This window comes from Sapajus apella, unplaced genomic scaffold, assembly GCF_009761245.1.
Source record: "Sapajus apella isolate SASKATOON/1434 unplaced genomic scaffold, GSC_monkey_1.0 scaffold7, whole genome shotgun sequence".
NCBI lineage: Eukaryota > Metazoa > Chordata > Mammalia > Primates > Cebidae > Sapajus > Sapajus apella.
Genome location: NW_022436947.1, coordinates 28,011,063 through 28,034,657, shown reverse-complemented (window position 1 = coordinate 28,034,657; position 23,595 = coordinate 28,011,063). Strand labels below are relative to the sequence as shown.

Genomic DNA, 23,595 nt, shown 5'->3' with positions numbered 1-23,595 from the left:
TATTTCTTTGAAGGTGTTTTGGGATGATATTAACATTTAAATTGGGAGATTAAATGAAGCAGACTGCCCTCCCTTAACGTGAGTGGGCCTCAATCAATCAGTTGATGCCTGAATAGAACAAAAAAGCCGACTCTCTGTTGAATAATTGAGAATTCCTCCTGCCTGACTACCTTTGAACTGGGACACCGGCTTTTTCCCGCCTTCAGACTCAAACTAAAACATCAGCTCTTCCTAGGCCTAGAGGCTGCTGGCCTTTAGAATGGATCTATACCTTCAGCTCTCGTGGATTCCCACCTTGCAGTTCTTGGGTCTTGTCAAACTCGATAATTATATGCATTAATTCTTTAAAATAAATCTTACTAAACAGACAAACAGACACATCCTATTGCTTCCATTTCTCTGGAGACTCCTGACCAATATCAAACACAGTGATTCTTACGTTACATAATTAAGTAAAAAAAAGAGTATATAGCAGTATACAACACACTACCACCTACAGAGATAAGAAAGGGTGGATATATATACATATGCATATGTACATGTGTATGAATTTGTTTATTTTTGCAAAAACAAACACTAGTAGGATAAAAAGAAAAAAAAAGACAAATGAAAATGGTTATCCACAGGAGGTGTTACCTGGTGTAATGCCTATATGACATAGTTGAATTTTGACCCTGTCCCAACTCTGCTTATCTTTAAGAAACAGGATACCTGTAATAAAAAGTTTCCTTTGTAATTAGACCAGCTGAGACTAGTTAGAACCAAGATCTCTGACCTCATGAAAAGACCTTACATTTCATTGTAATCCATGCTAAATGAAATGGTGCACCCACCAGTACCATGACAGTTGGCAATGACCTTAACAACAACCAGAAGAAGCCATAAAATGACACAACGGAAGGTGGCACTCCAGTTCTAGAAAGTTCACTGCCCATTTCCAGAAAGTATATGAATATTTATCCTCTTGCTTTTAATGTCCAATGCCTTCATTAGAAAACCCTCTATTTTAACTCCCACCCAGCCCCTCAGTAGTGGAGAAGTTGAATTGTGAGTCATGCCTGCTTCTCAATTCCATGGCCATTAAACAAAGCCTGCACTTCTTGATCCTCACTTTTGGTTTTGTGTACTGGTTTCGTGACTCTGAAAAGGGAAAGGCCCCATCTTTGGGGGAACCAGCTTCGCTGGTAACAGAGGCAGGTGTAAATGAAGAAAATAAAAGGGAGCCTTTTTGAGTATATTTTTTTTTTATAAAGTTTGACTTTTGAACCATGTAAAATGTTTTATAGTCTCCAAAATTAAAATAAGAACAAAAAACCCCAAAACTGAAAATAAAGTGAAATCAACTGTATAGAAAATTGGTATTATAATCATACAGAAAAGAACTGTTTCAAGCAACTTTACAGCATGTATTCTGATCCTTGGTGGTATATGTTCTAAAGACAAAAGAACGGTAAAGAAATCTTAAATTTCATTCAGTTATTTATTTTTAGAAGATTGGCACTGCAATTTTAAATCATTTTATGTAAATTTTAGGAAAAGCTAACATATTAACGTAATTCAGAACCAAGTCCTTCAGTGTGACAGAACAGAAACAGAAAACAAAGAAGTTAAAATAAATATAAAACAAAGTTGTTAAAACAAAAATCTTATAATATTAAATTGGAGTGGAAAAAATCAACTAGGAATTTGAATATTTATATATGACTACATAATAAATAACATATATTATTTTTCTAATTCTCTTTATCAAAAAGATGCAGAATAAAGCACACCCCATGAACATCTAGTGCACGGATGTTACTTTCCAAATGCCATTTCCCACTAAATGAAACTAGGACTCCCTGAAGAAACAGTTTGATTCCAGGTCTTGACAAGGGAAATCAAATACTCATCTTTGCACTACACAGCAAGAAAAGTGCACACAGGTGATGTAACACACAGAAGCAAACTTTGAGCTCCTGCTGCCTAATATGAAATTATTTGAACACCCCACCCACCAAAAAAGACTAATAATAAAAAATGGAATAAATAAAAATCCAAGACGTTACAGTGACATTCCAGAAAAAACCACACAACCGACTTGTACTAATTGTAATTGACTATTATACCAATTACTTTTGTGAAAACTGGCAATTAAATAGAATTACATATTTTTTCATTCTGCTTTTCTGTATAACATGTAATCATCATTTACTGTTTATAAAGGAAAGCTCTTATTTACAAAAGAATGCTGGCTAATGTCAAGAAATAATACAATTTTTAAAATAATTATTTTGTAACCCCAAATGAATTATTATTTAATAAATGGAAGTAAAACTATTGAAAGACTGTCAGAAGGGAGGATTGATCCACAAGCCAAAATATCACTCTACCATTACTTGTTAATTGTAAAGGGATAACATAAATTTACAATGGAAAGATTGAGTAGATATTACCTTAAGCAAATGACATTCAGAATCTCTAATGGTGGTATACCTCACAATAAAAACCTACTAACATGATGAAAAATGAAGTATGAAATGTCGCCTAATAGATATTTTTGCAAAAATATCTAAAGGACCTGAATCAATCCTTTAGACCCAACTTTCAGTTTACAGGAAATAAATGAGATTGAGGAAATAAATAATTAGTCCCATAAGAAAACAATCAGATAATCCTGAATGTAGGACACAAAACTAGTTTGGAATTAGGATACAGATTATCAGAACAGCTCATATGATACAATTTAAAAAACAATGTATTAGGCCGGGCGCTGAGGTTTTTGCCTGTAATGCAGCACCCTGGGAGGGTGAAGCAGGTATATCACCTGAGGTCAAGAGTTCGAGACCAGCCTGGCCAACATGGCGAAACACCATCTCTACTAAAAATACAAAAATTTGCAGGGCATGGTGGCACATGTCTGTAATCCCAGCTACTTGGGAGGCTGAGGTTGGAGAATTGCTTGAACCCAGGAGGCAGAGGTTGCAGTGAGCCGAGATCATGCCATTGCACTCCAGCCTGGGTGACAAGAGGAAAACTCTGTCTCAAAAATAAATAAATAAGTAACCCCCCCGCCCCCAAAATATACTAAAAAGAAATCATGAGAGATAAGAATGCAAAGGGGTCTAAAGGAACTAAATTACAGAGAAGCACAAGTACTTTCAAAATGAGAAGGGATCTCGGGCACTGGGGCATTTGCTGAAACAGAACCTGAGCGGCAGAGGATCAAGTCTTCCAGGATAGAAATACTCTGCTGGATTAAAGGGGAATGGCAGAGCTTTTAACAACTGCTTGGCTGTGTGGCAGACTGAAATCTTTAAGAAACTCAAATACATGAATTCTCTCCATTCTTCTCCTGATTCCCTCCATAGGTCTATTTATGAGTATGTGAAGGCAGCAAGAGCACTGGAGGCTGGGAGTGGGACTAAAAAGGAGAAAAAGATTAGGCTTATGTCCTGCAAGAGGGTCACATCTGTAATATACACAGAACACGACTAATTCACTAGCAAAGCACTTGAAACCAAAAGTGTACTGAAACCATCTAAAGAGATCAACCAGTTCCAATACAGCTCAACTCCTGATGGTATCAGAGTGTTCAGCCTTTAATTCTAGCTGCCTGTCAGAGTAAAAAAAGCATACCTCTCTGGAGGAAAATATTTATGCCAGTCTCTTCTAAACACAACGCCAGTATAAAAAAAGAATTACCACACATAAAGCAGGAAAAAATGATTTATAACCAAAAGACAAAATAGCCAACGGAAACAGATTCACAAATAAGATGTGATAATAAGCAGACAAAAACTTTCAAATAACGATTATACATTTAAAATAAAATAGAGAAAAAGACAACTCAAATGGATAAAAGCACAGAGAACTTGAACAGAAAAATTAAATCTCTAAAGAGCCAAATAATTATTACAGAAAAACTGAGAAAAATGGTATCTTAGAAACATGTCTATTAGTAATTAATAAAAAAATCAAGAAAAATCAGTAAAGATATATAGAATACTCAAACAACACTATTAACCAGCGTGAACCAACAATTGCAAAATGTAGAATGTAGGATATTCTACAAATTAAATGACATTTATCTAAAAACTCAATGTTATGAAAAGCAAAAAGAAGAACCTAATAGTTGTAACCATCAAATACAATGTATGAGACTTTACTGAATTTAGGAAAAAAAAATATATATACATATATAAATTTAAAAATACATTTTGAAGACAGAAAAATCTGAACTTATGAACAAGGTATTTTAGAAAACTGGAAGATTACTGTTAACTGTCTTAATGTGATGATGGTGTTGTGGTTATGTAGAAAAATTTCCTAATTCTTAGGAGATGTGTGCTAATAGATTTAGGGATAAAATATAATGTTACCTGCAATTTACTTTCAAATAGTTCAGGAAATAATGTGTTTATAGTATATATTTCTCTGTATTTAAAGAGCTAAAAAAGGCAGATTCCTTTACTGAAAGTACAGTTATACCTTTATATTTTTCCTGTTGTGTGTGTGTGTATGCGTGCGTGCGTGCGTGCGTGCGTGTGTGTGTATATATATATATATAAAACCTAAAGTAATATATATATTACTTTAGGTTCTGGGTTTTTCCTGATTTTTAATGCTTCATATTACATATAAAATTTTATTATTCTGTTCTTAGCAGGATAATGTCAGTAAGGCTTACCTCATATAACATATTCCCATGAGTTTTAAAAGTATAACCAGAAACACACTTTTGTCCAACTCTTAGACCACTTTACCTTTCAAACTGACATGGCTTTTAGAATTATCAAAAAGAGAAAAAAGCTACATATAGCTCAAATTATAAATAACTCAAGTTTCAAAATGTAATATTGTTTCAGTCTTTTCCCCCAACCTAGTTTTAGGTTTAAAGTAAAGACATTATATAACTTCTCTTAGTATTACTTCTGATAGTTAAAAAAAGAATAAAAGAAAGAAATTTAACCATATCTTGCCACTGTTTTTTTTTTTTTAATAGTATGACCTAAATTCCTATTAATGATTTTTTTCAACAGTTTACTTAAAAATGACCTGTGATAATATAACATTGATAAAACACATATCCAAGGAAAAAGAAAGAAGAGTGAAGTTTGAGGTAGAGTCACTGTTCAAGCAGAAGGTATAACAAAATGCTCCTATGAGAATACCACATATCAAAGTTCACCTAAGAGATATAGTTTGAGGGGTTACCTGCTGTATTGTAATAGTAATTTAAAAACACTACTACTGCCGAGTACGGTGGCTTACACCTGTAATCCCAACACTTTGGAAGGCCAAGGCGGGTAGATCACGAGATCAGGAATTCAAGACCAGCTTGGCCAAGATGGTGAAACCCTGTTTCTACTAAAAATACAAAAATTATCCAGGTGTAGTGGCTGGTGTATGTAATCCCAGCTACTCAGGAGGCTGAGGCAGAGAATTGCTTGAACCCAAGAGGCGGAGGAGGTTGCAATAAGCTAAGATTATGCCACTGCACTCCAGCCAGGGCAACAGAGTGAGAGTCTGTCTCAAAAAAAAAAAAAAAAAAAAAACCCAACAACAAAAAATGCTACTGCTAAAAATCCAACAATGATGGTCTTAAACAGTGATAGTGCTGATTTCCTGACTGGATTACACTGCCACTTTCTGCTACAGGGGAACTATTTGGTTTGGTAATATGCCTCATTTTGTGTTTCTTAAGGAAGAAAATGTGTATTCTGTATAACATCAGATTTATAACCATTTTGTCTCTAGAAACAAGCAAATAAAACCAAACATTTAACTCCAACCACCCATTTCCTATTATTCTGGCACCTTTCTTTAGTTCCTTAACTCCATTATTCTTTGACTCCACAATCCACTGACCGTACCACCTTTTCACTATTCCTTTTATTTTCAATTCCCTTATATCATCATAATCACTAAAATGTATGCCCCATCACCTCCCTGGCTCCTCCCTGAGTCATTACACTTATTCGAACATTAATCCTAGTACAATACTGTCCTGTCGAACTCACTATCTCATTAACCAACCAAACTGTTTAACTATAATTTTGTGCCATGATTATTGAAGTAGTCTTCTAACTGGGTTCCCTTACTGACACCCCTGCCCTTCCTAGAGTCTGTTATTTACACAAAAATTGATTCTTAAGATTTCTTGACATCTTGCAAAAGGTGAATAAAATCCTGTCACTTCTTTTGTCAAAATATTCAGTGACTTCTCATTTCACTCAGAGTAAAAGCCTATGTCTTTAAAATGGTCCACAAGACCCTACAAAATCTAGCTGTTCACTATTTTATTTTCTACTTCTCTCCCTCTGTTTGCTCTGGTCACACTGGTATCCTGGCTGTTTCTGAAACATGCCAGCAAGCCTCTACTTCAAGGTCTTTAGACTCAGTAGGGCTGGTTTACTCTCTCATTTCCTTTATGTCATTGGCACACATCACAACTGAAGCGTACATCAAGAATTTAAGATTTAAAAAATTTTAAGATGTTTTAAGACTTTAAATTTTAGAACTCACTTTTACTTGAATCTAAATTATCTAAAGAACCTTCTTTTTTTTGAGACAGAGTCTTGCTCTGTTGCCAGGCGCCAGGCTGGAGTGCAGTGGTGCAATCTCAGCTCACTGCAACCTCCACCTCCAGGGTTCCAGCAATTCTCCTGCCTCAGCCTCCTGAGTAGCTGGGAATACAGGCTCACACCACTATGCCAAGCTAATTTTTGTATGTTAGTAGAGACGGGGTTTCACCATGTTGGCCAGGATGGTCTTGATCTCTTGACCTCATGATCCGCCCACCTCGGCATCCCAAAATGCTGCGATTACAGGTGTGAGCCACTACATCCGGCCCTATCTAAAGAAATTTCTATATCATAACTTATTAATGAGTCAAGTATTGTTATATTTAAATGTATTGTATTTAAATGTATTAAATGAATTTAAAGCCATATTTTTTTTTGAGATGGAGTCTTGTTCTGTTGTCCAGGCTGAAGTGCAGTGGTACAATCTCAGCTCACTGCAACCTCTGCCTCCCAGGTTCAAGTGATTTTCCGGCCTCAGCCTCCTGGTAGCTGGGATTACAGGTGCATGCCACTATGCCTGGCTAATTTTTGTATTTTTAGTAGAGTGTGTCAAAAATATTTTTATTTAAAAAGATGAATAAAACAGACCTAGAGAAAGTGAAGCTAAAGGGCAAAAAGTTGTTTAAAAGACAGTATCTCTTTCACAGTATTTCTGGTATTCTACTTGGGTACTAAGAATTATACACAGCATTATTTAGAATTAAGAGTTTCAACAACACATTAGAAACCAAAAATGGTAATTCATAAAAGTACTTACCTACAACACCATTCAATACGACCTTCGCCCTCACAAGTTTTTGCCCAATGATTGTCTGCCAAATTTTTCATTGCAACAGCATATTCACAAAGAGTTTCTTCATCCTCACAGTGTTCTCGCCAGATCTTATCAAAATCTCCCACTAAAAACAAAGAAATAAATGAATTAAGTGGAAACATGTCAGACTCTTGAAGTTTTAGCACAATCTAAAATTATTTAAAAATATAAACAAAATCATAAAGTAAAACTTCATAAATTTTAAACATTTAAAGTATGTTTAAATATGTACGTTTAAATACATATGTTTAAATTGTTTAAATAGAAATATGTTTAAATAAAAGTTCCTTTATGTAAAGAGCTGCATCGTTTTAATTATGATTACTTAATAAATGTTATCATTTTGAACAGATGTGTGAAGCTGGAAAAACTGACAAAATATAAGCAGATACTGTATATACGAATTGTCAGTTAATAAACCAAAGACATGCTGGTAAGGAACAATTATGGCTGAGTGCTCAAGAATTAATTTTCCTGTTACTGTTGGGCAATATGACTTTCCATAAACCTCCTTCTTGACTGCTATTTTCTTTTATTTCTACATATATTAAAAAGGGGTTGGTAGGTAAGATAACATAAATTAAGCAATCAAGTACATATTTCTATTTACACACTTGGACTTGCTCTAGACATCCTGTGATTTAAAAAATTATAATTCTATATCAAAAACATTGCCTTGAAAGAAATTACTTTGGAATACTCGCCAAAGTTTTAAGCCTTAAAAAATGTCCCATATAAAAACTATAAGCTGACTACATTATCCAGTCAGCTACTACCTTTTTTTAACAAATAAGTCATCACAATATGAAATCGGAAATATCACTGCGATGATGAATAAAGGTAGAAGAATGTTATCGCTAAATAAAGGATATTAATGCAACTGTAATGGTAAAAGAGTAAACAAAATTTATCAAGGTAGTTTCATTCATTGTCCTTGGACATAGGAGTTAGGTTCTCACACCCCATAATGAAATGTAGGCAATTATTTGGTGACAGAATGAACTATAAATAGAACAGCCCAATGTGGGAGATAATTATAATAAAATTCTTCTGCCACTTAAAATTATTAAATTCTTACATTTAAGAGGTGAGTTTTGTTTTGGCTCACTGCAACCTCCGCCTCCCAGGTCAAAGTGATTCTCTGCCTCAGCCTCCAGAGTAGCTGGGATTACAGGCACCCACCACCGCACCTGGCTAATGTTTGTATTTTTAGAGAGACAGGGTTTCACCATCTTGGCTAGGCTGGTCTTGAACTCCTGACCTCGCAATCCACCCGCCCTGGCCTCCCAAAGTGCTAAGATTACAAGAGTGAGCCACCGTGCCCGGCCAAGAGGTTTTTTTTGTTTTAACAGAGAAGGAATTAAAATAGTTCAAATGTAACAATCAATATTTAGCTATTCATATTTGAAAAACTTCCAACTAATCCCATTTACTGGTTATTTTAGGGTCTGCAGTCTAATAAGTACTGAGTTGAAAATCAAACTATTAGCCCTCTAATTTGATCAAGAAAGAAGGGTAAGGGTACAAACGAATCCTCACAAACACATTGTTCAGTTAAGATGACTATATATCAGTCTGAGTCTTGGCCTTAATAGTGATTTTAAACCTGAGAGAATTACTTTTGAGGGGATCGTGTACTCATATACAAGTATTTCCATTAATCACTAACATTTCGGTAGTGACTGGGCTCTCAATTTGTTATATATCAGACTGGCAATAACTGTTAACTTAAAAAAGCAGGCAAAAGTTTTCTAAATTCTCAAAAATTCCTCACTTTTAGAAATGTTTAGGTATTCAAGTTCAATCAGAACTCTCAGTGAATACTGAGCCTTATGATTTATTTTAATATAATAACCAATGTTCTTTTTTAGCAGTGTCCTAAACTCGTTTTTTTTTTCCAGCAGTTTCACTTCAAAATGACCGTATGTGATAAAATAACTATTGATAAAACACAAATGCAAGCAAAAAAGAAAGAAGAGTAAAGTCTGAGGCAGATTCACTGTTCAAGTAGAAGGCGTAAGCAAATGCTCCTGTGAGAATATCACATACCGAAGTTAGTTTAAGAGATCCAGTTTGAGGGCTTGCCTGCTGTATTGGAATGTTAATTTAAAAGCAGTACTGCTTTCCTCAGTTTTAGCAACATCTTTCAGATGTAATTATTTATCAAGTCTCTGAATAGAACTTCAGAAAGTGAAGTCTTTGAAACAATATTTTAATTAATGATACTTTCATAAACCCATAATGGTTCATAACACTATTTCTGACTTTATCCATCAAATTTGATACTAAATCATTCATTAAGGTATTGTATAATTTTAAAGGAGGTTCGTCAAGTCTAGAAAGCCTTTTTTCGAACTTGTGTCACTATCCTATAGAATATATACATCATAAATACATAAATATATTACATGTGCTGTTAATAGGAGTCACTCAAACAAAAGTACTATGATAAAACATATCTGAGAAAAGCTATGCTTAACACAAACATATTTTCCTTTCCTTTCTGCAAGACTTCTTAGTTTAGATTCTATAGAGGGTACAACTCAGCCAGGTGCAGTGGCTCATGCCTGTAAGCTCAGCACTTTGGGTGGCCAAAGCGGGCATATCATCTGAGGTCAGGAGTTTGCGACCAGCCTGACCAACATGGTAAAACCCCATTTCTACAAAAAATACAAAATTAGCTAGCCATGGTGGTGCATGTCTATAATCCCAACTATTTGGGAGGCCGAGGGCTATCTGCTTCATTGAAGTTCTAAGGAAGAATTCAAACTTTGTAGGCTAATACAACTCAGATTAACCACAGAAAACTTCAATTTAATGTTTTCATTAACATTGAAGAATCTGCAAACTCTCACAAAGTATGTTGACACCAATATGTGATTCATAAAGTGCAGTATATTTAAATACATAACTGGCAGTAGATGATGCAATTGTATATACTTTTCCTTCTTTCAACAGATTTTATTTAAAAAATGCTCTATATTAAACACTGCAGAAAATAATTAAAGTTAATGAGCAGGTACTGGAATAAAAAAAAAAAGGGGGGGGGGAGAAGACATGTAAAGAGAATGTGGTAAATGCTATAAAAGAGATATGAACCTGACAGGTTCCTTATATCCTATGTAAGGCAACCTGGATCCAAAACTTTTAATTCGTGTATTTATAAAATAAAAATGTTTCAAACTCTGACTATGTATACATTTTGTTAAAACTCTGGTGGTTACAATATTGAACAAAAAGTATAGCTAGCCTTCAGTTATGAGAAAATTCCACTTCCCAAAATACCTCTGAAAGCTTAAGGTATTTTTAAAATAAATGAAATTATTGAAACAGCATGAGAAAAATTAAGGATTTTCATAATAACCCATTATTTGTTTTTATAGTATTTAAAATAATGATTTTTAAGTTTTAAGCAAAGTTTTTCAAAGTAATTTATCATTCAGATTCTAAAATCCAAAACATGTTAAGGTCCACCAGTGCCTAGTATACATATTTAAAACTGCTCTACCAACTCAGTCGAACTGCATATACAGAGAATATACTTAAACTCAATTTTAAGGATTTGTTATCACTTAGTTATCAGGTCAACTAATAATTAAAAGATACATTATTTAAAAGGACAATATTTTTTCATTATTGAGATGTAAATCAGGAGCTAGAACTTCCTGAAGTTTGCATAAAAAGTCTAGTCAATACACGATAAGAAACATTTAGGTCTTCAAGTTCAATCAGAAGGCTCAATGAATTAATAATTAGCCTTATGATTATTTTAATATCATGAGATCTCTAAATGACTCAAAATTGTTGTGATTAAGAACTCATTTTCTTACCCATTTCTTCATAGGGATTTTAGAAAAAATACATGTGTCTTAAAAGTGAGAGAAAGATACAGAGATAGGTCCAAGGGGGAAAGGAGGTGTGAAGAACAAAATCTGCAATGGGTATGCACATTTCACTTTGACCAACTACAGAGAATTCAAAAATTATTTTTAGAAAGCACAGTTTAAAAATATATACTCTATAGCTTAGCTTGAAATTACTATTATAGTTAATAAACATTTTAGGGTCAAAGTAAAAGAATAAATAATAGAGAGAAAATCAGTAATCATTTCTTCAAATATATAATTTTATTATCACCATAAAGCTCTGCCTAGTCTAAAAGATGGTCATATGATTGTCTCACAAAATTCTAGAACAAAGTTCACATTAACATGACTTCTATTTATTGTATTCTCATAACATTTAATTTTTTTAAAACACCCATTTTAAAAAACAAATTCATAATTTTAAATATGAGTGATGCCAACTTAAACTTGCCAAACCAAATTCAATGTGAAAATCAGTGAACCAAATTATTCTGACTCTTGATCTTATATTAAGGTAATACCATAATTACTGCATTGACTAAACTGACCTTCAAAAACATTATATGTCACAACTAAAAAATACATTAAAAGCTACTAATAAAAAGACAATGACAACTAGGAAAGAATAGCACTTTCATTAATTTAAAAAGTTTCATTTTTAATAACTTTGTGATTAAGATATTATTACACTGTAACCGCCTTTGTAAAAAACAAGTACAAGGAAATGAGTTTAAAAGTATTTCTGTGGGCCAGGTGGGTGGCTCATGCCTGTAATCCCAGCATTTTGGGAGGTCAAGGCAAGCGGATCACGGGGTCAGGAGCTCAAGACCAGCCTGGCCAACCTGGTGAAACCCCGTCTCTACTAAAAACTAAAAAAAAATTAGCCAGGCGTGGTGGTGCGCACCTGTAATCCCAGCTACTCAGGAGGCTGTGGCAGGAGAATTGCTTGAACTGGGACTCGGGAAGCAGAGGTTGCAGTGGCCTGAGATCACACCACTACACTCCCGCCAGGGCTATAGAGCGAGACTCTGTCTCACAAACAAATACACAAAAAAAGTATTTTTGCTCCATGTAACATCCAGAAGTGCAGCTCTAAAACAGTTCCCAATTCAAAAGAATCCTTCAACTATTTCTTTAGGGTTGATACTGTTCTTCCTTTATGAATTAACGTCTCTCCTGTCATCTGGGATAGCATTTTTTTTCCCCCTTCACCATGTAACTGAATTCCTATTTTCTTCAAGAGGGTTTATCTGCCTCCCACTTGATCATCTTACACCTCCCCCATCTGCTATCCTTATGGCACTCTGTCACTCATTTATACATATTGTTTATTAAAAGTAGGTGTGATTTTCCTATTAGAAAGTATAAATGGAAAAGCAAAGACTACTTATGATTTATAATTTATATAAATTACAGAAGTTAATTAGGGTGCTCAGTCAATGGAGGAGGAAATATTTAAATTTTCATCATGTTCAAACAATAAAGAAAACACCAAAATTATAAACAAATCAAAGTACTTGCTAAGATAAAATTCAAGCTACATTTGATGGCTGTCACCAAGTAGCAGTGACTCAAAAGCAGAATTTAAATTTTTCAAGAGTTCCAAGGTTCAGAAAAGTAATACATTCAATGTCATTTTTCCAGAGGCCATTGTTTTAAGCTTATTTAAAAAGGCTTCTTCATTTTGTGTTACTGTCAAAACTTTCTGCTGACAGTCCAGTCATATCCATTAAGTTCTTTAATAGCAGTACACAGATCTTTTTGAAAAATTTATTAGCCCAAGGAGAAATGAATGGTAACAACACCAAATAGATGAAGAATTACTTATATGTGAAAAAAATGAATAGGTGGTGACAAAGTTAACGCATTTTTACATGCCAGGACCATGTGATGTTTAGAGGCACATTCAAAATAATATTATTTTTCTCAATAAGTCTATCATAATTCTCATTTTTAAAACATACAAACCACAGAATAAGAAAACTAGCAAGTACAGATCTGATGTCATTTTAAGATAAGAATATATTTTCAAACCATATATCTGATACGGGGTTAATATCCAAAAGATTATATATTTTTATATATACACACACACACACACACACACACACACACACACACACACACACACGTTATATATATATATCCAAAAGTTATATATATATATAACTCATATAACTGAATAGCAAATAAACAAATAATCTGAATAAAAAATGGGCAGGCTGACTAGATATTTTTCCAAAGACAACATAAAAAATGGCCAATGGGTATACAAAAGGGTGTGCAACATAACTAACCAGGGAAATGCAAATTAAAACCACAATGAGATACTACCTCCCATCTGTCAGGATAGCTATTATCAAAAAGTCCAGAGATAACAATGGTTGGTGAGGATGTGGAGGAAAGTGAATCCTGTATACTTGTGTTGGGTATGTAAATTAGTACAGCCCAAACATTATGGAAGTTCCTAAAATAATTAAAAATAAAACTACTATATGATTCAGTAATCCCACTCCTGGGTATTTATCCAAAGGAAACGAAATCAGTAGGTTAAAGAGATATCTGCAATCCTGTACTCACTGTAGTATTACTCACAACAGCTAAGAAATGAAAATAAATGGAGATGAATCCATAGTGAAAAGATATGTGGGACTGAGAGTATAAAGAGAGACTGCAAAGAAGCCTGAAAAAATTTTGGCAGTAATGGAAACGTTCTATATACCTTATTGGGTAATGGTTTTACAGAGGTGCATCCATTGTCAAAACTCATGGAATTATATACTTTAAATAGACACAATTTACTGTACATGAATCATACACCCCAATAAATTGAATTTTTAAAAATGATGTGCCAGAAGCGTGGCATATGTTATATAATTAAAATTATATTTCATTACATTTGAGGGCCATCAAATTCTATGAAATAGCAAAACAAAAAAAGCAAACATGAGTTATCAAAAGTCTTTTATAATTCAGAACAATTTATTTGATTCTTACTTAGGCATATTGCCAAATATGGGCCTTAAGAAATTCAGAACAATTTATTTGATTCTGATTTAGGCATATTGCCAAGTATTGGACTTAAGATGCCTTATCTGTAGATGGCTAGATTACCAAATTCTAGTTCAAAGTACCTTCACAGTCATTTTCTTTAACATGAGGTAAGTAAAGAAACTCATGACGAAGTGGAAACAAGTCCAGCTACCATTTCAAGGCATTAAAACAAAATGTTCAGAATTCAGACTGTCTCACATAGTTAAACCATATGCAGACCAGTCTTCTCAGCTGTTGAGCACCTGATACAGTGACACATCTAAAAGTGGGATTAAAAAAATATCCAAGATGTTTGGTGATTAAGAACCAAAAAAGTAACCAGAAAACAAAAGTTTGAAAACCTGCATCTTACAGCCAACATGTTATAAATAGTCATTTCTCTAATGTGGGAGGAAAATACCACCCATATTATGATGTGCTAAAAAGGCTGGACTTTTCATATAAAAACTTAGAAACACAAACAGCAAAAGAGGGCAAAAGAAAAGAAAAAGTCGCTCTAATACTGAGAAGACTACAGAACCGTCTAGGTTAAAAATTCCAGGAGCCATCCAATCTTTAATGTCATAGTCCCTAAATGCATTGAAGCAGTATAGCTACAGACATAAGAGCTGTTATTTTAAAATTTCTGTATTTTACAAGCTTAGTGTGTTTTCTATGTGCCAAATGTTGTTTTAAATGTTTTTCAAATATTAACTAATTTAATTATAATATCAATCCACTGAGGTAGATATTTTATTTTACAGATGAGGAAAAGGAAGTGAAGTGATTAAGTAACTTCCAAGGTTACACAACAAACCTGGTAGTCAAAAGCTAAAGTCATGCTCCTAACCACAAACTCTGCTTCTCTTCATAAGTTTTTAATTCATGAGCTTTTATGGATATGGGCAAAGCTTTGCAATAGAGGAAAGTACATAGACTCTACTAACCACAAACAAATGGTCTTTTGTCAGTCAAATGCAGTTATTTAGTCTCTGCAACGGCATTATTTGTTAGATTTCTGGCAGTGGTTCTCAACTCTGGCTGCTAATTCTGGGTGCACGTTGGAATCACCCAGAAGTTTCATTTAATTGGTCTGGAGTGGCAACTGGTCATTTATTTTAACTCTCCCCTGATGAATCCAATGTGTAGCGAGGGCTCAAAACCAATGGTCTATGGCAAGGTTGTGAACTTAAATGCCTGGCCCAATAATATAAGAGCAGGGGGCTTCGAACAAACTTAAGAGTCTAACTTAGTTAAAAAAAAAAAAAAAAAGAAAAGAAAACAATGCAGGATTAAACTTAATATCTACAAACATTGGCTCATGGTGTATCTTATATTCTTGGAACAGCCTTTTATTATAACATATCAATGATAAAACTACTTAACCCAAAATGCAAGTCTCTGAACACATCCTACAAGGGAGATGGAAAGAATTCAAGAAAAATCAGAACCAATGTCAACAACATGCTATTCCCTTGAGGTGAAAGTGAACTTCACAGATGGGTCTATGACCACACAGAGCACTTGCTTAGTTTAACTTTCAACTTTCGAACACAGGGATTTATGAACAGCCTTTTGGAACTTAATTTTCTTAAGTTCAATTAAAAAATCTTATCCTAATTTCTATATAAATGGAAATGGATACTCAGATGCTGCTCTAAATGCATGAGGATTAACCATCTATTCTAAAATAACTATAGCAACAGGTATTAGTATATGTACACTTAAAACACAATAAATCAGTATAGTTTAGTGGTTCTCAGATGTTAGATTTTGTAACCAGTATAAATTTCACTTCAAATTTATGAGACTGATATTGGGGTCGCAAAATTTTTATCTGTAAATATAAACAAATACACAAAACTATTACCATATTACCAACATAGAGAGAGACACACATTATACCGACTAAAACATCCTTATGAGAACAAAGCTACTGTAATGGGTGTAAGGATATATTTACCATTATATTTATAGAAAAATAGAATGATATTCAGAATAACTTGGAACATTTTAAAAAGGGTAAAATTAATCTAATATACTCAATTTAAGAAGACATGAGCATAATTTTTTTTTTTTTAAGAAAAGGTGGGTATCCAAAAGTTAAAGTTTTAAAGTTATGAATATAAAAAGATTAAACTCAACTATCTAGAAATATTTATATTAGCTTCTTTTGTGTGTGTGCCTTAAATCTACAAGGCCTGGTGCTATGTACTAAGGCTATAGAGATTAAAAGGCAGAGTTTTACTTAAGGAACTAAGTTTAGTGGGAAAAACAGACAAACGAACTGATAACTTAGAAATAGCATAAAGGTAGGCACAGTTGCGCTATGGAAGCACAAGGTAAGAGGGGCACTTACTTATGCAGGATGCTGTGCTAGGTGCTGTACACAACTGTGTTTGTGGGGATGGGGTAGTGATGATCGATAAAAACCCAGATCTTTGTTTCAAGAGTTTACATTATAATAAATTGGCCTAAAAGATCAACCATGAAGAGATCATTTCAAAAGAGGCCTGGATCAGACTCTAAGCCATAATCCTTAATAATCTAGATTTAAAGTTGTTAAAAAACATTATGCTGCTAAGATTCCTGTATATAATTACTTCTGATTTAAAGAGGAACATTTTAGAAAATTTTACAGAAGGAAGAAGGGAAGGGATCATGCCGAGGAGCCATCCAATCCTTAAGGCTACCCTGAAGACATAAAGAAGGAATAGCTACAGTTAACACCTCTATTATGTTACTTGAAGTGGGTAGGGATCCTGTTGCTTTTGCTAATAAGAAAGGACTAATAAAAACAGAAGTTCCAAAAGTACTTATGATAACGAGGGAAAGTCTCAACTTAATCGTCAAATGTGAACAATGTATGAGATTGCTCTAGTAAATTAACAAAATACTGCAAGAAGTGATGATTATAAGAGGAACTATGTGACAAATGTGCCTGACTTATTTAGACAGTACAGAAATGGCAACCAAAAAATGGAAAACTAATATGAAAATTGTCAAAACTATCGATGAAGAAATTTAAAGACAACTTCCTATAGTGTGCCTTAAAAACAAGTAGCTCTTTACACAGTGGTGTAGTGAGAATATCTATTATTAACTCATTCAGTTATCTCAACTGATGTTACACTCTGTATACTATATTTTCGTTACAGAAATAAGTATTTCATAGGCACGTAAGTAAGGAATGAATGTGAGAAACAATTAGAACTCCTTTAGGAAAGTTCCCTGCTTTTCTTTGCAACAGAAAAATCTTACGTCAATGTTTTCTCAAAAAGTGTTCTAATGATCACCTGCATCAGAATCACATAAGGAATATTAAATATGCAGATTCCTGGGCCCCAATCTCAGATCCACCAAACTGCTTTCCGGGGACCTAAGAATCAGCATTTTAAAAAGTTCACCAGAAGATTCTGGAGCCCACTAACGTTTTAAGAACATTAGATGCTTTAAAGCTGCAAACATGATACATACTTACTAAAGAAAACAACTGCACCAAATCCAACTGAAAATACTGATTTGTTTGATTTTGAAAGACTGGGACTCTTTCAAAGAATCAAAGCAAATCAGTGTTTTCTTAAGCAATATTATAGTAAACATAATTTTACCTTTTCCTGAGGACTTTAGGCTGTCACTATGAACATCTTCATTCTAATGTAAATTAATCATAAATGGCAGCAGATATAGTTCTACTACTATGTTGGTACCCAGTATAGCAGACACCCAATCCCTGGAAGTATTCCTTGTGTTCTGTCATAGTACCACTTTCTTCTTCCAAACCCTAACTACTGGAGTCTTCCAAGGACCTGTCCTCAGCTCTAGATTATCATTACTCCACTGTGCAGTTTACTTGCCTCAAAGCTTCAGCCCTCCATAGAGGGCTTCCAAATCCTAAATTTCCAAAGGATACATTACAAATGAAATCAATACTACTATCCCTATGATAAACCAATCTGCCTGACTACCCTGTTCCTCTTGACCCCAACTCCTACCATTTCCAAAGTTATGCTAATAGCTACATACATTTTCCCAGGAAAGAAATATTGGCATCATTTTGGACACTTCTTTACTTTCACTAAAACTGCATATTCTGATTTTCAAAGTCTCTGTCTTCTATTTTCATCATCACTATTGTTGTTTATGCCATTATTAACTTTAGATCAGGTTAGTATAAGAGCCTTCTTTCGCCTAGATTCCTCCTACTGCAATAACTGCTCCTCAACCTCTTTGTCCACTGTGTACTCTGGAAGTTTTTACACATACAGACCTCTGTGTTCCACAAAGTTCCAATGATACTGATGTGAAACCAAGGCCAAGAACTGCTACGTTTGTGGGTTTATTTTCCATTAAACAAATTTTCCAGTAAACAATCAAGGAATCTGCACCAATGCTTTTGGTTTCTAGTATATCTTTTCAACTATTAAAAAATCCCTAAAAAGATTATTAGTCTTTGTGACAAGGTATAACAAAATCAAATAGCTAAATACTAATGGACATTGTATACCTACATGCTCTTCATTGAACTGACTATATAAATGTTCTGTTTATCTTTTAGTATTACTGATTATTGAACTCTTTCCATTGTTTTTTCTTCTATTGGGAATGGCGATTCAAACTCCCCTAGTGCAAATTTAACAGGACCTTCTGTGGACAATCTTCACCTTATTTATTTCACTGATCAGGCAAATATTCTATCAGAAAAAGCTTTCTGATTCTTTATCAGAATAATAAAAAGAACATAAAAAGAAAACAGGGCTAAACCTCACTTGACAAAAGAAAATGAATCTGTTAAAAGTTTCGTAGAGTCTTGGAGTCGGTAAAAATTTTAAAGCAGTTGTGTTTAAAGTCCACTGAGAAAAAAATAAGAAAAGTTCAATTAAAAGGAGTCTCATTCTAATTTTTAAAACAACTTTAAAACTTTATTCCTGGAAAAACACAAACATTACATGCATTCTCTTATTTTTAGACTTTTTGGTTTAAAATGATTGTAATTCAAAGGTTCTTCTCCTTCCCCCATAATTTTCATTTCAAATGTTTACTAGAGAATAGTCACAAATATATTTTTCAGCTTATCCTACCCTGCTATTCTAATTCACCTGTTAAGATCACCACCTAATTCCACGACCTTAAGAATACCTCTTTTAAGTTTAATACATATTTTTATTTTGTTGTGATTGATTTATAAGCTGCAGGTGTTTATGTGATAAACTGTTTTAAATTTGTTTGGTATGTAAAATAAGTAAATTCAGGGATTGAATAAGTTGACAAAATGTCCCAAAGATATTCACAAGACAGCTTAAAAAAATCAAAACTAAATGTAAGGAAAAGTGTACTTTTATTCCTGCCAACTGCAGCCTTTTACATTTTCTTTCATGAATTTTTACATGAATGCTTTAAGTTTAGAAAGAGAAATGCCAGCATAAAAGCAATCTTTATAGGAATGGGTTCATGTGTATCATATAAAGACAACCAAAAACCTACATGGCTCTACTTCAAGTCTTGATTTGATACATACTTGTCAGGCTCATCTGATTAAATAATGAAGTTCCTGTTTGAAGAGTGCATTAAACCTACCTGCTACTCTTTACAACCCTGTCCACCCTTCCCCATCCCAAGCCTACTCATACCATCAACTAGCATCAGTTGGGCAAATGGAGAACAGTTAAAAAAAAAAAAAAAAAAAGTTCTTATCACAGCAAAAACAAACAAAAAAACCTTATTTTCATTCTTTTTCCTGTTTTATTTCCAATTCCACTACTAGAGATAAGGGAAGGGAAGGGAAGGGTCTGTGCTCCAATCTCACAGTCATTATCTAGTTCTCACTCCTGTCCTTAATATTCAATGGCTGTTTTACATCCTTCCTATTCCACTCTAACTTATTTCCTTCCCTGCCATCTCTCCCCCAAAAAATCCTCACCTAGCATAGCTCCAACTCAGCAGATCATACCTATCCTACAGATCTATTCCCATCAATTTATATCCTTTCTCCTAATGCAAGTTCTAGGGCCACTTCCTGCTTCCCATTTTCCCTCCTATTCTAATATCTGGAGTCACTAATATCAGGTTTGGAGGTGAGGGGGAAATCTATATTATCCCCATAAAATATGTATAGTATTAATAATGAACTACAAAAGTGTCTCGAAGGTTATTTTAATCTTTTTGGCAATGAGCTCACTCATCTGTAAAATGAAGAAGCTATTAGATCACCACTATAAAATCTGGCTGAAAATTTCCAGTTCCTAATAGGGATCTGAAACTATAGATGAGGTAGAACACAGGAATTTCCTAAAAGGCACCCAGTTGAATCTGCTGATCAGCCATGTTTGGGAAATCATTGCTAAATGCGAAACATTCTTTCTAGTCTAAAACTCCAAGATCCTAAGCTATTTTCACTGTGTTTGCTGGTAGAAAAATAGTTATAAAAGGAGTACAGTTTCCATAGTTATTGGTGCTATAGTTCAGGTATGTTACTGATTAAATAGGCCTTTGCAGGTGATCTAGCACTTAAGCACTCTTTAGATTAGTATAATAGCTGACTTGCAAATGAACTTGTAAAATATGTTCACAAATTGGGGACCATCAGCACAATACTAAGTCCTCAAAGCAAAACACTAAAAATTATTTCCTTGGTATTATTATGTGCAGTTTTTTTCACAGAAGGCTTTTTTTTTTTTTTAAACCACTTATATTTAGCCTATATGTCAAGAAATAAAGGTAGAAAGACCATGCTCATTAGGATCACTTATTCTGCCAATTCACTGACAGGGCTTTGTGTATTATTCAAGCAAATCCTGGAGAAGTCTAGACCACTGGTGAAATTCAGGGCATTAAGATGCCTAAAGAACAGTCTCATTCAAATGTTTAGACTGCCAGGCCTTTACTTCCCCAGAAGCATACTAGATAATTTACTTATGAACTCTATGTATCTATTCTAGCTCTGGTAACTTCCAACTACCAATTCTCATGATAAACACGGGTTCCTGTGGTTAATATTCAGGCTTAAAACATGTTTAAACATGTGAGAACTAAGCACATATAAACAGCACTTGAAGAGATGACACATTAGTGTGTTAATTTGAGTAGAATCTACTCATTTATGAAAAAATAATGAATGAAATTATTAAAAGGTAAAAATAGAAATGGAATCCTATGTTAGTCATTTTTCTCTTTAAATAAAGATACACTTAGTTAAATTTGTACAAAATAGCAGGATAAATTGCAGGAACATGTGTCCATTTATTTCCTAATTTCACCAAATAACATAAAATCCACAGTGAATGCCATTACGTAAGAATATTCTTTGAATATCAAGAATGATGCAGTTGTTGCTATGGTAACTACTCATTTTATTGACTAAATTGTGGGTTTGGGTAGCATTCTTTCAAAAAACATATTTCAACATCTTAAGTAGACTGATAAGACTCTACTGCTATCTGTTAAATAACTACAAGTCGCATTTGGGGATGACTATTTAAGCAGCCTCTATTAAAAGCTAGGCTTGATTTGCTAAGGAAAGAAATCTTTAAAGTTTGAAAAAAACATATCAACTACATTCACAGGAACAAAGGATACTTAGTTTTAACTTTTGAGATAGTTGAAACCTGTGTATAAATCAACAGTAACATGATCTTACATGTCTCTGTTCGTTCACGGCCATAATTTTCCTTCTAATCCTAAATTAACTAAGTATAAGACTAACACCAGAAGGCTGCTGACTTTTCAGTTTGCAATTAAGCTAAAACGAGAACCAGTGGAAAGCTATCCTCATTTTGATACTTAGGAGAAGTCTCTCTTCCGAGCATATGACAACACAGAATTTTCACTGTCAAGATCTTATAAAATAGCTGTGTAGAAAAGCCTATATTTAAGGATACCAAGGATAACTGCAGACTCCAACTGTAAACACTCCTCAGGCACAGAACCGGAACCCCCTCCACGGAAGCCGAGGGTGGGCTTCATCCGCCTGTGTCTTTAGGAGGCTTCAAATCTAAACCGTATTTTCAGAACATGCCCAGATCTCTTCCTCACCTGCCTAAGTAAACAGTAAGACCAATATTTAAAAACTCGGGGTGCGGGCCACGGGTGTAGCCCGTGTCCCCTTTTAACAATGTGAAGTCCAGTCAGCTAAAAGGCCTGCTGACTCCGCAGCCCTGGAAGCCTACGCGAGGAAGGCTCGGCATGGTTGTAGGAATGAAGCACTAGGAAGCGGGTCTGACGAGGAAGCTAATGGTACAGCCGGCAGGTCAAGCGTAAAGGAGTGAGACACAACTCAGGCTTCTTTTCGTCTTTTATAAGCAGATTTTACCTGTCTGGTTTTACCTTGGCGTTTCTCGCAAAGAGCGACCCCCACCCACCTTCCTCTGTGAGCGTGTACGTGTTTGTGTGTGTCGTGACAACAACCTCAGCAACCCGGCTGGGAACAGGGGCTTGGATGGGGTGGGGACTCAATTCCTTCACAGGCCTAGAACTCTCCCGAAGGGCCCTCAAAGAAAAGGGGGCGGGGCGGAGCGCGTCGGATGCCGACTCGGGGGCTCCGACCAGGCCCAGGAGAGCGGCAGCGGCTGGGGGGACGTGCAGATCCTTTAGGTTTTAATGGTGGCCTCATTGAAGGAGGGAAGAGGTGACAAGGGATTGGGGGTGATGAGGCCTCCCCTTCCCCCCTCGCTCAGCGCGCTGTTTACCTTCTCGGTACTTCTTGCGGAGCCGCCGGTGGACGCTCTTCACCACACCGGAGAGCTTCTCCTGCTCCAGTTTCCGTTCCTGCTCCCGGGGCGGCGGAGTGTTCGGGTGCCCGGCCCTCTGCCCACGAGCTGTACTTCGACCGCCGGCCCCGGGCTCCATATCGCCGCCGCCGCCGCCGCCCCTCAGGCCCCCGCAGACGCTCCTCTGACGGAGGAGGTGGGGAAGGAGGAGGGAGCAGCGGAGGCAGCAGCCGGAGGAGGCAGAGGAGCCAGAGCGACAGCCTTGGAGGTGGAACTTCACCTGAAAGTGCAATCTGATTGGTGGATTTTGGAGGGCTGGGCGGAAACGGAAAAGGCTAAGGGCCAATGGGCGAAAGGTGCCGGCGGCGATCCTGGTTGTTTGGGAAGGCGAGCAGCTGGAGGAGGCGGAGCTTGCGGGGGTAGGGAGGCTGAGGCGGTGGGAGCTCAAGCCCTGAGTGCTCCTGTCTGCATCTTCCCCGGATTTTGTGCGCAGGCGCTGTGGCCGGGCCTCGGGAGACCCAGCTGTGAGCGACGCGCCTGCGCGTCTTAGTTTGCTTAGTTTGGAGTGTTTTACAGCCCGGCTGCCTGATGTCTTCCATCATTTCTACCCT

At 35.5% G+C, this 23,595-nt stretch overlaps 1 protein-coding gene across 2 annotated transcripts in view; it reads right to left on the bottom strand.

Annotated features, from left to right (window-relative positions):
- BMT2 (base methyltransferase of 25S rRNA 2 homolog) overlaps window positions 1-23,278 on the bottom strand; it is a 97,341-nt gene extending 74,063 nt beyond the window's left edge. The window contains exons 1-2 of one of the 2 annotated variants that reach the window (XM_032276241.1): window positions 22,964-23,278; window positions 7,324-7,465 (exon numbers count right to left, since the gene is read on the bottom strand). In XM_032276241.1, the coding sequence (XP_032132132.1) occupies window positions 7,324-7,465; window positions 22,964-23,123 (302 nt within the window). In that variant the 5' untranslated portion in view covers window positions 23,124-23,278. The other variant, XM_032276242.1, reaches the window with a different exon arrangement.
- Window positions 23,279-23,595: the final 317 nt, after the last annotated feature.